This window comes from Merops nubicus, unplaced genomic scaffold, assembly GCF_000691845.1.
Source record: "Merops nubicus isolate BGI_N331 unplaced genomic scaffold, ASM69184v1 scaffold12466, whole genome shotgun sequence".
Lineage (NCBI taxonomy): Eukaryota > Metazoa > Chordata > Aves > Coraciiformes > Meropidae > Merops > Merops nubicus.
This window is the reverse complement of record NW_008614404.1, coordinates 9,145-22,475: the sequence shown is the minus strand read 5'-3', so window position 1 is coordinate 22,475 and position 13,331 is coordinate 9,145. Positions and strand designations below refer to the sequence as shown.

The following is a 13,331-nucleotide window of genomic DNA, read 5'->3' as shown; positions in this document are numbered from 1 at the left end:
GAATGGAAATGTCTCGTGGGCAGCAGTGTCAGCACAGAGGGAAAACAGTTGAAATAAACCTACAGCAAAGCAAGCCTTTCTTAGTAGCAGAGGCCTTTCATTTTTGTGCCTGATTTTAGCCAACAAAGTGAAATAAAAAAGGTAAAGAAGTGACAAATTGTTTTGTGTGGGGTTTTTTTGGGTTGACTGCTTCCAGTGTGACAATTAGCCCTAGGAAGAAGAGCATGCGACAGCACGGTAATGAGCTGTTTATTCACCACTTACCTTTCCGGGCTTGTTTTTTCAAACCCAAGTGACATTCACTGCAGTCCATTGGAAAGGAGTGCTTTCTGCATGCACGTGAAGAGACACAGACAGACCCTTCAAGAACTAGTCACTGGGATCTTGGCTGAACTTCTGAATCCCAGTTTGCATGAATGAAAAATGAGCTTCTTTAATGACACAATGAGAATGAGTGTACAGGGTTGTGCTTCTCCAATCTGCCCAAGTCTGTTGAAGGAAGCAGTATTTGCCTTGTGAACTCTTCTTTGGCCTCCCACTGAACGCTGAAGGAGCTGAGTGGTGAAGAACTATGGTATTCTTCCCCTAACAGCCCACAGCTGCCTACGTAGTTCCAAGGGTATGGGCAGTTGCTCTCTGCCAAAAAATCCTGTGACTCAAACATACTAATTTCTTGCAGTGTATAGTTGAGAGTATGAAGAATTAAAACCCCAGGACTTCTGCTGCCATCTCTATTACAGGTCTCAGACCTGCAGCCCCTCCTTTGCTAGCCCGTCTCTGACCATGCTAGGGGCACATCTCTGTCACTCACCCAACACCAAGGTGAACTGTTTTCGGAGTATACTCTAAGACAGATTTTGAATGATTTCCTCATTCTCAGTGGTAAATATGACTGTTTAACACCCAACAAACTCTGAAGCCCATCATGCTCCTGGGCTAGCAGGGTGCTGTGCCACGCAGAGCTCCGTGTCTGTCTCTGCTTACAAAAATTGTGTGTTTTCTCTTCCAGACTCCGACCTGAGCATGCGCACGCTCAGCACTCCCAGTCCAGCATTAATATTTCCACCAAATTCCCCTGGCTTCCAGAATGGCAGAGGGTCATCAACGTCTTCATCCTCAGTCACCGGGGAAACCGTTGCCATGGTCCACTCGCCACCTCCAACGCGTCTCACTCATCCTCTCATTCGGCTGGCGTCCAAGCACCAGAAGGAACAGGCCAACATCGACCGGCTGCCCGACCACTCCATGGTCCAGATATTCTCCTTCCTGCCCACCAACCAGCTGTGCCGCTGTGCCCGCGTGTGCCGCCGCTGGTACAACCTCGCCTGGGACCCCCGACTCTGGAGGACTATTCGCCTCACCGGCGAGACAATCAACGTAGACAGGGCTCTTAAAGTGCTGACCCGGAGGCTTTGTCAGGATACACCCAACGTATGTCTCATGTTGGAGACAGTAATTGTTAGTGGCTGCAGGCGGCTCACAGACAGAGGACTCTACACCATTGCCCAGTGCTGTCCAGAACTGAGGAAGCTGGAGGTGTCTGGCTGTTACAACATCTCCAATGAGGCGGTCTTTGATGTCGTGTCACTGTGTCCAAACCTGGAACATCTGGATGTGTCAGGTAACAGGAAATGTTTCAATGTTTATTTCAGTATTTCTGCTTGAGGGTAGGAAGGCTCTGCAGAGGAACCTGGACAGGCTGGAGCAATGGGCCAAGGCCAACGGTATGACGTTCAACAAGGCCAAGTGTTGGGTCCTGCATTTGAGTCACAACAACCCCAGGCAACACTGCAGGCTTGGGGAAGAGTGACTGCAAAGCTGCCTGATGGAAAAGGACCTGAGGGTTCTGGCTGTCATCTGGCTGTGTGCTCACACACAGCAATGTGCCCAGGTAGCCAAGAAGGCCAACAGCATCCTGGCTTGTATCAGAACTAGCTTGGTCAGCAGTAGGGAAGTGATCAGCCCCCTGTACTCAGCATTGGTGAGGCTGCACCTCAAACACTGGGTTCAGTTTTGGGCCTGTTATAACAAGAAAGACATTGATGTACTGGAGCATGTCCAAGGAAGGGCAACGAAGCTGGTGAAGGGCCTTGCACAAGTCTTATGAGGAGTGGCTGAGGGAACTGGGGTTGTTTAGCCTGGAGAAAAAGAGGCTCAGAGGAGACATTCTCGCTCTCTACAACTGCCCAAAATGAGGTTGTAGTGAGGTTGTGGTTGGTCTGTTCTTCCAAGTAGCAAGTGATAAGACGAGAGGAAACAGCCTCAAGTTGAGCCAGGGGAGGTTTAGGTTTGATTTAGGAAAAAATTCTTCACCAAAAGGGTTGTCAGGCATTGGAACAGGCTGCCCAAGGAAGTAGTGGAGTCACCATCCCTGGAGGTATTTTAAAGGAGGTACAGATGTGATGCCGAGGGACATGGTTTAGTGGTGAGCTGGCAGTGCTGGATTAACAGTTGGACTTGATGATCTTAAAGGTCTCTTCCAACCAAAGTAACTGTATGTCTATAATATACGTCTCTAATTCTAAAAAAGTCATGCTTGTCAGACCTCTGGCCCCACAACTGCACACTTTCCCTTTTTGTGTTGTCTTTCAGAGTAGGAATGCCAGTCTTCTAACAGCGCTGGTGAGACAGGCACTGCTAGGATCTAAATGCCTCAAATGCCAGCAGCACCTCTTGAGTGACCAGGCCTCCTCCAATGGAGGTGAGCTGCCAGAGGTGGCCCGTTCAGAGAGCATGAGTACTTTTTATAGATTTTTGCCCAGAGCACCCTTATGAGGCCCCACATTGCAGTCAGTGCTACATCATATGGTGAAGGCCAGTTACTTCAGCAAAATGTTTTAATCTTTTCCAGATATGTGTGTATATATAGATAGATTGATAGATATGTAGTTTATACGTGACTTGAGGCGGAGCTCAGAATCAGTGTTAGGCTTTTGTCTGGGTATAAATATCAGTTGTCACCCCTAGCTAAATTTCAAGGTCCTCTTTTTCCAATTGCTATTTTAACCACTTACCTGGCTTGGATTTTTTTTTTTTTTTTTTTTTTAAATAGTGTATGTATTTGCTTAGGGCTTTCTACTTTTCCTTTCACCCAGTGACAGTGTATCCCTGCAGCTGTTCAGATCAGCAGAAATGTTTTAGACAATTTTCCTCAGATGTGCTCTGGGTAAACAAGATGGTTTTTCCCAAGTTCAGCTGCACAGAATTTCCCCTCTGCAAATAGGTTGGCACCTAATGGAAAGGATGTAGCTAAGCAGGGAACTGAAGTAGATGTGATGTTTGATATTTATTTTGTGATCTCACTTGTTATCAGTCTAATGTTGTTATTAATCAGTCAGACCAGATTTGCTGTTGCAGAGGGACACTGAGCAGGACAAAGTGGGGATCAGAGGCAGTGCCACTGAGTCCCTGGTACCCAGATAAACAGATACTGCCAAGGCTGCCTGCCTGCCTACTATATGCTAATTTGCTTTCTTTTCTCTGCTTTTTATTTTTTTTTAACTGATTTATCTAACTCTTTCACCTAATATTCCTAGGATGGCAGAATGTCATGGAAGGCATGAGAACAAATCAGAATTATTCACTTTTTGTCATTGCTCTCTGAGACCACCAAGAGATAAGGAGTCTCTGCAGGTCTCCATGGGACAGGACTGTTGGCAATGCATATGAATTTACTTATTATCAGTACCTGCTGATGTCAGATCTGTATTGCTAACCACACATTCAGCTTGAAACACCTCCAACACCAAGACAAAGTGTACACGCCTGTGTGATTTAGCCACAGAGCTACCTATCACTTTGAAGGCGGGCTGTATCCTTGGCATGTTCATCCTTTTCTTCCTACATTATCTAGGGTGGTGTGGAGAATTGAGGGACTCAAGTATCCTGCACGTGGAGAGGCAGGACAAGTAGAATTGCTGAGCTGAGGATGAGGTGCCCTGGCATTCCACTGTTAGCTGACACACTGAGTGCACCTGGGGTTTGCAGGTCCCTGCAAACACTTTGGTCCACAGCTCCTGCTGCTAGATGTGCTATACACAAAAGGTGACTTTTTCAAAAGCAAGGAAAATGAAAAGATTATATGGGTCTTGAAATAGATTCTTTTGGGGGTCTGTCTTCATTTGTGATTTCCCCAAGCCTGTTACTTTCAGACAAAGAAGATGTTGTCCGTCCTTAAGAGCTCATCAGTTTGGTCTAAAGTATGTAGAGGGTGAGTAAAGTGCCTGTCTTCCTTGAATTCTGTCTCGTCAGTGGGACAGGAAAGTAATTTTAATCTCACATTTTTCTAAGTTGTCCTTTCTTTTTGGAGCAGGTGAGGGAAAAGTCCTGGGTTTGAACATGCTCAGAAGTCAGGGTGTTTAGGTTCAGACATGGCTTTTGCTGCATGTGCCTGCATATGAATTTAAGATAATTGCTCTCTGGGGTCTTGTTTTAGTCTACTTTTTTTCATTCTGATGTGGGTAATTTTGGAGGATGTTTTGGAAGCGGGAGTCTCTTTTCCCTCCTGCTGTCTGTAGTTAGGAGGACAAGGCTTGCACCTACACACTCAAGCAATTCTCATGTCTGAAGTGGTTCACTGGTTTGGTTTCACACTGAGCAAGAGGAGCTGGGTACGTGTGCTGGGGGATAGTGCTATACTTGCAGCTAGTTAATTAAAACTCAATTCACAGTTGTACATCTAGCTGAATAACTCTCCCCCTTGGATGGTTACTTGGCAGCAATAACATACCAAAATCTTTAATGTCAAAACCAGATGTTCGTATTAACTGCAGGAGTTTTCCACAGTGTAAGTTCTGTCACTCTCAGCATCCACTTTGTGGGCAGGTCTGAGATATCTCTAGAAGCTGGTGGAGCTTGACTGCAAGTTATTATCTAACATGCTAGCCAACATTTTTTTCAGTCTGTTTGGAAGTTCCTCCTCCCTTTTAAAAATCGGTTATACTTACTTTATGGAAAATCCTGTTACATGAGCTTTGTTTTTTACATTTTTTAATATTTAGGACAGAAAAATTGTTGCAGACCCAGGAACCTGTCATTTTGCCTAAAAATCAGGCAGTTCTGTATCAACATGGACTCCTTCTGGTGAAACCATTTTGCGTGTCCTTCCTGTGAAATATTTTACAGTGTAGCCAAAGTAACTAGACAATGTGATGCTGAGCTTGTCAAAACAGTGATCACACACTGTGACTCCAGCGCCGCCGTGGGACTTCTGACCCATTCACGTTCTACTTGTTGTCATTAAAGCATTCCCTCTTCTTGGCTCCTCAGCAGACAGGACGTTCTCCTCGACTTTGTGACCCTTCATTCTTACTTAGCCAGAATTTAAAATTGAATTCTGGTCAGCATGTAGAATATCCAGAGAGACTCCTTAATACAAGTAACCTCCTCAGGCAAAGGCAATAGTGACAGCTACGTCATGTCCAGCAGAACTCTGCCTAGCTGCCAGCTTCTTCCGTGGAAACCCAGCTCAAGGATGGAGACTCCTGTGGTGCATTTCATATCACCTACTCCAAAGAAAATACTAGAGGTGAAATGTTTACACCCATCATATTTATTTGAAGGCACATGTATTTCCAAAGTTTGCACCATAGCATAGACGAATCTGCAACACAGTCTGAAGAGGAGATAGCAACAGTCAGTTTTACAAAGATGTTGGTTATTGAACAAAGTTCTTTCCTTCAAGGTCCCACAGCTTCTGCATGACCTGTGGACAATTTGTCTGTTTCATTTTGTGAGGCCTAAGGTAAAATTTGCATGTGTTCAAATAAATTTGAAACCTAAATTAAAGATCCGGCTGCAAATGCAAATGCTGGATGTATAAATCTAATTGCAGGTGGCTAATTGTTTCAAGTCCATATCCCATGCCTCTTACAGCATTCATGTGAGCCCACTGGATTTTCTCAAGGGATTTTTTTTTTCCATTTTGTGTTTAAGAACAGGAGAGTATTCATACCTTCCACTAAGCCTCTGAATGAGAACCTGTTGTATCAAGTGGTATTGCTTTGGCTCATTTGCTTTTGAGGTGGTCTCCACACATTGTCCTGCTCTTTACTTCCAGACTACAGGATTTGTGCAGTATTTCTGATACATGGAGCTCTAAGGTCATCATCCTAACTTTTCTGGGTTCTCATGGCTCAGTGCATCCCTGTTGGCCAGTGTGTCTGCAATACAGAAAAGCTCTTTTTATTCCTACCTGAGGACAACTCTTCAGGCATAAGCTGCAGAATTCGTCTGAGTAGATGTTTATGGAAAAAACTGTTGGGCCTCACTAACAGGCAGACCCTCCTTTCTCCCTTGCGTTTGTTTCTAGATATTCTAATGCAACGTGCGCAGCTCAACTTGGCACAGATCAGAATTTCCCCTCAGAATCCCGAGACTGCCAGTTTGCAGTGCAGCAGAAACAGCACTTCCCCTCCCGTCCCCCGTGTCCCCCCCCAAAAAAAAGCTGTAACTTACCACCATGCACAGGTTACAGGTTAAAAATAGGGGAAGTCTGTGAGCATGGCTTTCCCTTTAATCTAGCACTTTTAGCTTTCCTTGTAAGGTCTGATGTTTCTCCTCTAGTCTAGTTACCTCCATTCATGGCCAGACTTTCTCGTTTGAGACAGCCCTTTTCTGTGTCTGCCCATGTCCTCCCATGCCCTTACTAGTCTGTTGGCTGCTGCTGACTCTCCCCATTCTCCTTAGGTTACCCAAATCTCCACCCTTCTGCAAACACATAGTCTTGACATAGCTTTGCATCCTTCCCACATTGCAGGCTTGGGGCTGGATTCACATCTGTTCTCCAAATGCTTCTTGGAGGCTGGGTGGGGTTTGTCTTTTTTGTAATGGGGTTGGATGGTGCAAGAGCCTCTGATGTTGGTTTGCAAACTCAGCCCGTCAGCAGTGAGACTGCCGTTGATCAAAGAGCTGTGCTGGTTGTCATGCAGCACCGTTTTCTCAGGTGGCCACTGGTTTATACTGCAGTAACCGATCACCGGCTGTCCCCGGGTAGGCCTAGGGCCCTCAGTTTACATCTGGCGTACGGCCAAAACTCTGTCGCTCTGCTGGTGCTCAAAAGCTCAAGACAATGTCACTGACTCCAGCGGGGTTTAGTGTTTCCCCTGGAGCAGGGACTTGCCGCAGCACCTCCAGACTAGTCAGTCAGGGAGCTTCTGCTCTCGCACCAGGAAGACGCCTTCACTGCGTCCAGCGTGCGGTCTCACGGCCCCCTTTCTGCTCCTGCTGCGCGCTTTGTTTTCACCGCTTGCTGAAGTTCCCTCTGTTTTTCCACCTAGGCTGCTCCAAGGTGACGTGCATCAGTTTGACTCGCGAGGCCTCCATCAAGCTGTCTCCCTTGCACGGGAAACAGATTTCCATTCGCTACTTGGACATGACGGACTGCTTCGTCCTGGAGGACGAGGGGCTGCACACCATCGCCGCGCACTGCACGCAGCTGACCCACCTCTACCTGCGCCGCTGCGTCCGCATCACCGACGAGGGGCTGCGCTGCCTGATGATCTACTGCACGGCCGTCAAGGAGCTGAGCGTCAGCGACTGCCGCTTCGTCAGCGACTTCGGCCTGCGGGAGGTGGCCAAGCTGGAGTCGCGCCTGCGGTACCTCAGCATCGCGCACTGCGGCCGCGTCACCGACGTGGGCGTCCGCTACGTCGCCAAGTACTGCGGCAAGCTGCGCTACCTCAACGCGCGGGGCTGCGAGGGCATCACGGACCACGGCGTGGAGTACCTCGCCAAGAACTGCACGAAACTCAAAGCCCTGGATATTGGCAAGTGCCCTCTGGTCTCGGACGCCGGCCTGGAGTTTCTGGCCCTCAACTGCTTCAACCTGAAGCGCCTGAGCCTGAAATCTTGTGAGAGCATCACGGGACAGGGCCTGCAGATCGTAGCTGCCAACTGTTTCGACCTGCAGATGCTGAACGTGCAGGACTGTGACGTCTCTGTGGACGCCCTGCGATTTGTTAAGCGGCACTGCAAGCGCTGTATTATCGAGCACACCAACCCTGCCTTCTTCTGAAAGTTGGCCCCAGGCGGCGTTAGGAGCACCGGTGTGTGAACGTGCGCTCCACGTGCCGCAGCGCTCTTCTCTGTAGCGCGGGAGCCAGCTTCTCCTTTCTGTGGTGGGTGAAGGGGGTTTCTACATGACCATTTTATTTGCTTTTTTATGATCACTTTTGAAGGTGTGGTGGGTCTCCGTGGAGAGGCCACCTTAATGCAAAAGCCATGAGTGCTCAGCATCCCCAGTGGGGTGCATTTCCATAACAGCCCTGGTCTCGTCCCAGGCCACAGTAGCTACCTCCGAAGGAAATAGCACATAATCCCTCCTTTGGAAATGCTACGAAGCTGCATCACCTACAGCTGAATTCCAGCTGTGCTCATGTAGCTGACTACACACTATGTGTCTGTGTTCACCAGCTTCTTCCAATATGGCTGATAAAGCATCCCCTTGTCTCCAAGTAGTTTCTCTTTGGTAGTCATCCATTGTAACCCCTCAGGAAATACTGGGTAATGTTCTTCAACATACTCCGTTGAGGCAGACTAAGACCTGCTGGCTATTGCCGAGCACTCTGCTGAGTGAATCTGGAGATTTTGCCCACGCATGAATTCTTTTGGAAAGCTCATCTCCAGGTCACTGGTGTGTCATCACTACTTGCCTTCATTTCTAAATCTGCCCTCTCCTGCATGTGTAGTATCACCCTCTGGTAGCAGATAGAACCTTCTGGGTCTGATAAGCAGTGCCATACTTACCTGAGTGAAGGAAAACATGAGATATTGGTGGCCTGGCAGAAGGACAAGCCAGCAGATCATCCCGAGAAGCTGCTCTAATTCTGCAACAAGCTGAGATGGCACTGTAGCACACCAGGGCTCTCCGAGGCGTTGTGGAGCAGCTTGCACAGGGCAGTCCCAGCTGCTGTGCTGTGCAGCTGTCACCAGAAAGTCTGTGAAAATCTTCAGCAGCCATGGCACCACTGCAGCTGGAACTCCTTGAGCAAACCAGGCACATGCATTGAGGTAAATTCCCTAAGTGCCTTCATACACATAAAAAAAACCTTTTTTGTGGCCTTCCAGTTCAAAGGATAGATGGCTGATCTTGAGACTTCAGAGATGTTAGCCTGATGTTAACTCCCCTGGGGACAGAGTGGCTTAAACTGTTACTCACATTAGATTTAGATTTTGTGAAACCTTGTCTGTGTGTGTTCCCTTAGGCTGGAGAAACAGCTGCTGTTCAACAAGGAGTTAAAATGCCTGTGACACCGGGAGCCCCTTGTACTCTCATGGTCACTCTTGCTCATGCAAGAGCAAGAGTGGTTTAAGGGTTCCTCCGTTTCATTGGCTCCTTCCCCAGAGCATGTGGCTGTTTCATGGTTACTTTCTTCACAATCTTCTGGCAGCCATTTCTCTGCATTTTCACAAGTAATGCTCAGCTCTGAAAGCCAGACATGTCAGGGGTGATGATATTTTCAGGCAGGCCCCCTGCGCCTGACTGACAGGTGAATTCGTACGTTCAGCTCAAACATTATAAATGTCTCAGTAGAGAACATAAGGAGGGAAGCACCGTGTCTGGTTTTCATAAGCAGTAGTCCCATCATCTCCAGGCAACACTAATAAAATCGTTGATATGAAGTGAAAATCCATATGCCTGAGAAAAATACATAGTTGCTGAGGAAATACTTGTAGCAATGCTCTCTCAAATTACAAAAAAGCAACGGTTTGGACATGTCCCTGCAGAGGGAATTTGTCCTACTGCTGCAAAAATTCCTGTAACTTATGTCTGTTCCTTCAGTTTTGAGTTTCTTAACATACAGGATGTCATCGCTTCTGAATTATAAATCAGATTGTGCTACAGCAGAGGGCTGTAGAAAATTAGTCACTGCTGCTGGTACTGGTCAGCAGCGAACAGGGTGAGACCATCCTGTGGTCAGTTAATATCACTTTAGTTTTCCTTTCCATGTTTTTAAAATTAGAGGTTCTTCTCCAGGAGGTAGTACAGTGTATTTTATCCGAGCCAGCTATACTCTCTGTTTATCCTTTATCTCAAATGGCCCAGAGGATAGTGAAATGTTAAGCCCCTTCCTGAGGATGGTGGGATTTTGAGACATTTGCACTCATGAAATATAAGGCCTCATTAGTAACATTTAACTGTTTATAACAACAAGACAAGCTACTTTTCTGGCTATGCTAAATTGACTGAATAGTGCTACATGATTGTTAAGGTTTCTAATGTTTAAATTGGCCTGTACTGTACAAATCTCACTATAAAGCCTTAATTTGCTACCAAGAAATAAAGCAATATATTGGTAACTGATGAGTGTGCATCATCATTTGCACTAATTGATTAGCTTCTGGTGAAGAAGAAAAGATTGAAGACTTGTAAAGCTTTTCTTGAAAGGTAGCTAGGTGAATGAACACATCAGGTAGGTAGGTAACTATATTGAAAACGGAAAAAAAATGGTACAGATTATGACCTTGCCTATCTGTCACTATAAAATTTGATTTTTCTCTTGTGGTTCTTCCTGGCCCTGAAATATAATCAGTAACGGGAAGTGTAAGTAAAAGAAAAATCAGTATATAAAAAGCACATGTGTAAAAATTTCAGGAGGGCCCCTCTATTGATTTAAAGGCAAGTTAACATATTTGATGTGAAAAGTAAAATGGAATGACTTAAAAGGTAGAGCACTTACTAGTGTAGCATTGCCTGTTGAATGCTCTAAAACACCCACTGTGGGGGGCAGTGATGGAAAATTAATAAAGGTAATTTTTCTAAGCCACAGATTTTTAAGTATATAGAGATTTTTAAGTATATAGAGCCTTACAAGATCTGAGTTGGCACTCTGACACTGCCACTGTTTCAAGAAAATTTGAACTTAACTTACTCATACAGCTTGCCTGTTTTGACTTTTAAGCTTTTCCCTATGTCTGCTTGCAAAATGACACGACTAGAAATGAGAATGGAGCAGCACGTGTTAGAGCCGAGTTTGCTGGGAAGGCTGCAACATGCAACTGGTGTGTCTTCACTCCAGTTTGGGCTTGGCAAAGACTGTAAATTTCCCGAGCAAAAACATTTTTGATTCTTGAACCATAAAATCTGGGCTCAGGCACTGAGACTTCTTCTGGTCTGCAATAGCATGTGATGATCTCATCAAAGCAAGCAGTGATGAATCACATCAGGCTGGCACATTGTTTATGTCTTTGGAATAGCGTGTGTCCTGCAGAGAAGAGAAGAGAAGAAGATGTATCTTCCAAGAGAAGGTGCATCTAAACTACCATGCACTGTGGTTACAGCCGAAGCTCTGTACCTAGGTATTCATCCTCATCATTCCCTTGGCTTTCTTAAAAACTGGAGCCTTATTTTCCCCATTAGCAGCATGAAACTGATGTGAAGGGCAACACGTTTGCCTCTTAGAGCTGTGCTCAGCTGGCTTCCTACACAATGCAAATCAGCTTCTGTGGATGTTTTGGACTCGGAACGGTGGTCCAGACGGTAACCTTCCGTAGTGCCTTACACGGTTTCTGACAAGCTCTAGCCTTTCAACTGGAAAATTACAAAGCTAGTAAAAGACCTAACTTTAGCACTAGGCTTGAAGCAGGTCCAAACTCTCATTAAGAAGAAATATGGTGACCATTTGGACTGCAGATTGGCTGCCCCACAGCTGCCAGGGGTATTTTAAAGGGGAAGAGTTCTCTGACAGAGTTGGTGCATGGCTCCACTACCCCCAGCGTTCCCCAGGAAAGTAACCTGCCCTCGGCTTTTTATAATTCTGTGAGTTTAGCTATTTGTGTTGAAAATTCCCATGCTGAGCTTTGAAAACATTAGTTGCAATGGTTCATCTGGTTCTGTAAATAAAGCTAGGAGGAAACATCATTTTGCTCATGTTAAACTCCCGATGACCTTTCCTTTGAAAACGGTTCATTGCTCTTCATCTCCTCTAAGGCCTTCAGAGTGAAAGTGTGAGCCTTGCCAGGAGGTCAGCTTTGGGACAAGGATGTGTCTTGCTGATCTCCCCATAAAAATTCACACAAATTTAGCTACATTACATGTCTCTGAACATCTCCAACTCCACAAGAAAAGGGACATGCTCAGATCTTTTGGAGCTCATAGTCTGGCAAAGCTGAGATTTGGCAAAGCTGAGGCGTTTATCACTCTGGCAGTGTGAAGGAGGAAATGACCTGAATTATGTGGAAGCTGCCTGGAAAGTCAGGGCAGGGTTGAAAGATGGAGTTTTGAGAACTGCGACAAGAAGAAGGATGAAGGAAATTTCCTGGGCAAGGCAGAGTGGAAATTAGATGAGAAGAGATTGAACAATTTTCAGTGGAGGGGCTGAGGTTAAGAGAGGTGGGTTTGTATGACTTGTTGAGCAGGGAGAGTTGGGCCAAAGAAAGTTTAAGTACTGAAGAATGAAGTTTGGGGCAGCAGCAGAAACAAAGAAAATTAACTAAACGTGACGTAAATACAGTACGCTCCCTCGGCAAAGGCTCTGAGAAAGGCTGGCAAAAACTGTGTCAGTGAGGATGCCTCAAATTTGAGACAGCCTTTCAAAAATGAAGTCATAATTTTGCATTTAATGCAGCCAGCACCTACTCTTTTTCATATTTCTTCAGGCCAGGAAATCTTTGCAGGCAGAATTTTGGCCTTTACCAGCAACAGGAGGCCTGAGACATTGTGTCTTGTTCCTGCTTTTACATCTCTGGTGAGGTAGCCTACTGAGAAGAACAAGGCGAGGCAAGTTTGTGAGATCTGTCCTTCCTGTGGCATTGTGTTTCAGCAACACCAGCTGTTCAGCTCTGCTGAGGTGCAGGCGTCAGTGTGGAGCCCAATTTGTGTCCTTTTGATGACTGTTAAAGGGCATAATTAATAATAATAGGTTTGAGTTACTGCCAGGCAGTAGACATCAGAATTCAAACTTAGCGTAACAAAAATATATTTAACTGAACAGTATTACTGCATGCTATTAAGTAGATTAAATCAGTTTTCTCCATAAAATAGCTGAGGGATGTTTATTTTCGTGCACCCCTGCTGTACTGCTGTACACTTCAGAGCAGGTTTTCCCTCTGTTTTCATCTTCTGTGAAAACCGAACAGAAATGTCAGGTCATTTTTCCCTTATCCTCTGGATGATCACAGAGGTGTGTCTGAGATTTAAACTAGTTAATGGAAACCTTTTCCAAGTAGGCTCTGCTAATACAAATTTTAAAAAATATTATGAGCACAACAATCCAGTTGGCCATAGATATGTCAAATTAAGCCATTATAAATATAGAAGTTACTAAACAGGCACCAGAGCGAGAACCAGAGGGACCAGAAGGAGGGATATTTTTTTTAATAAAAAAAAAAGA

General features: G+C 45.7%; 1 protein-coding gene across 1 annotated transcript; it reads left to right on the top strand.

Annotated features, from left to right (window-relative positions):
• The first annotated feature begins 1,014 nt into the window (after nt 1–1,014).
• FBXL7 (F-box and leucine-rich repeat protein 7) lies at nt 1,015–8,014 on the top strand. Its single transcript, XM_008942224.1, has 2 exons — nt 1,015–1,621; nt 7,278–8,014. The coding sequence occupies exons 1-2, from the start codon at nt 1,024–1,026 to the stop codon at nt 8,012–8,014; spliced, it is 1,335 nt and encodes a 444-aa protein (XP_008940472.1). The 5' UTR covers nt 1,015–1,023.
• Nucleotides 8,015–13,331: the final 5,317 nt, after the last annotated feature.

Bases quoted from the DNA above. Each gene is read 5' to 3' on its own strand.
- FBXL7 (XM_008942224.1), top strand. From the start codon at position 1,024: ATGCGCACGCTCAGCACTCCCAGTCCAGCATTAATATTTCCACCAAAT. The intron at 1,622-7,277 runs GTAACAGGAAAT...TTTTCCACCTAG, and splicing joins GGAACATCTGGATGTGTCAG to GCTGCTCCAAGGTGACGTGC.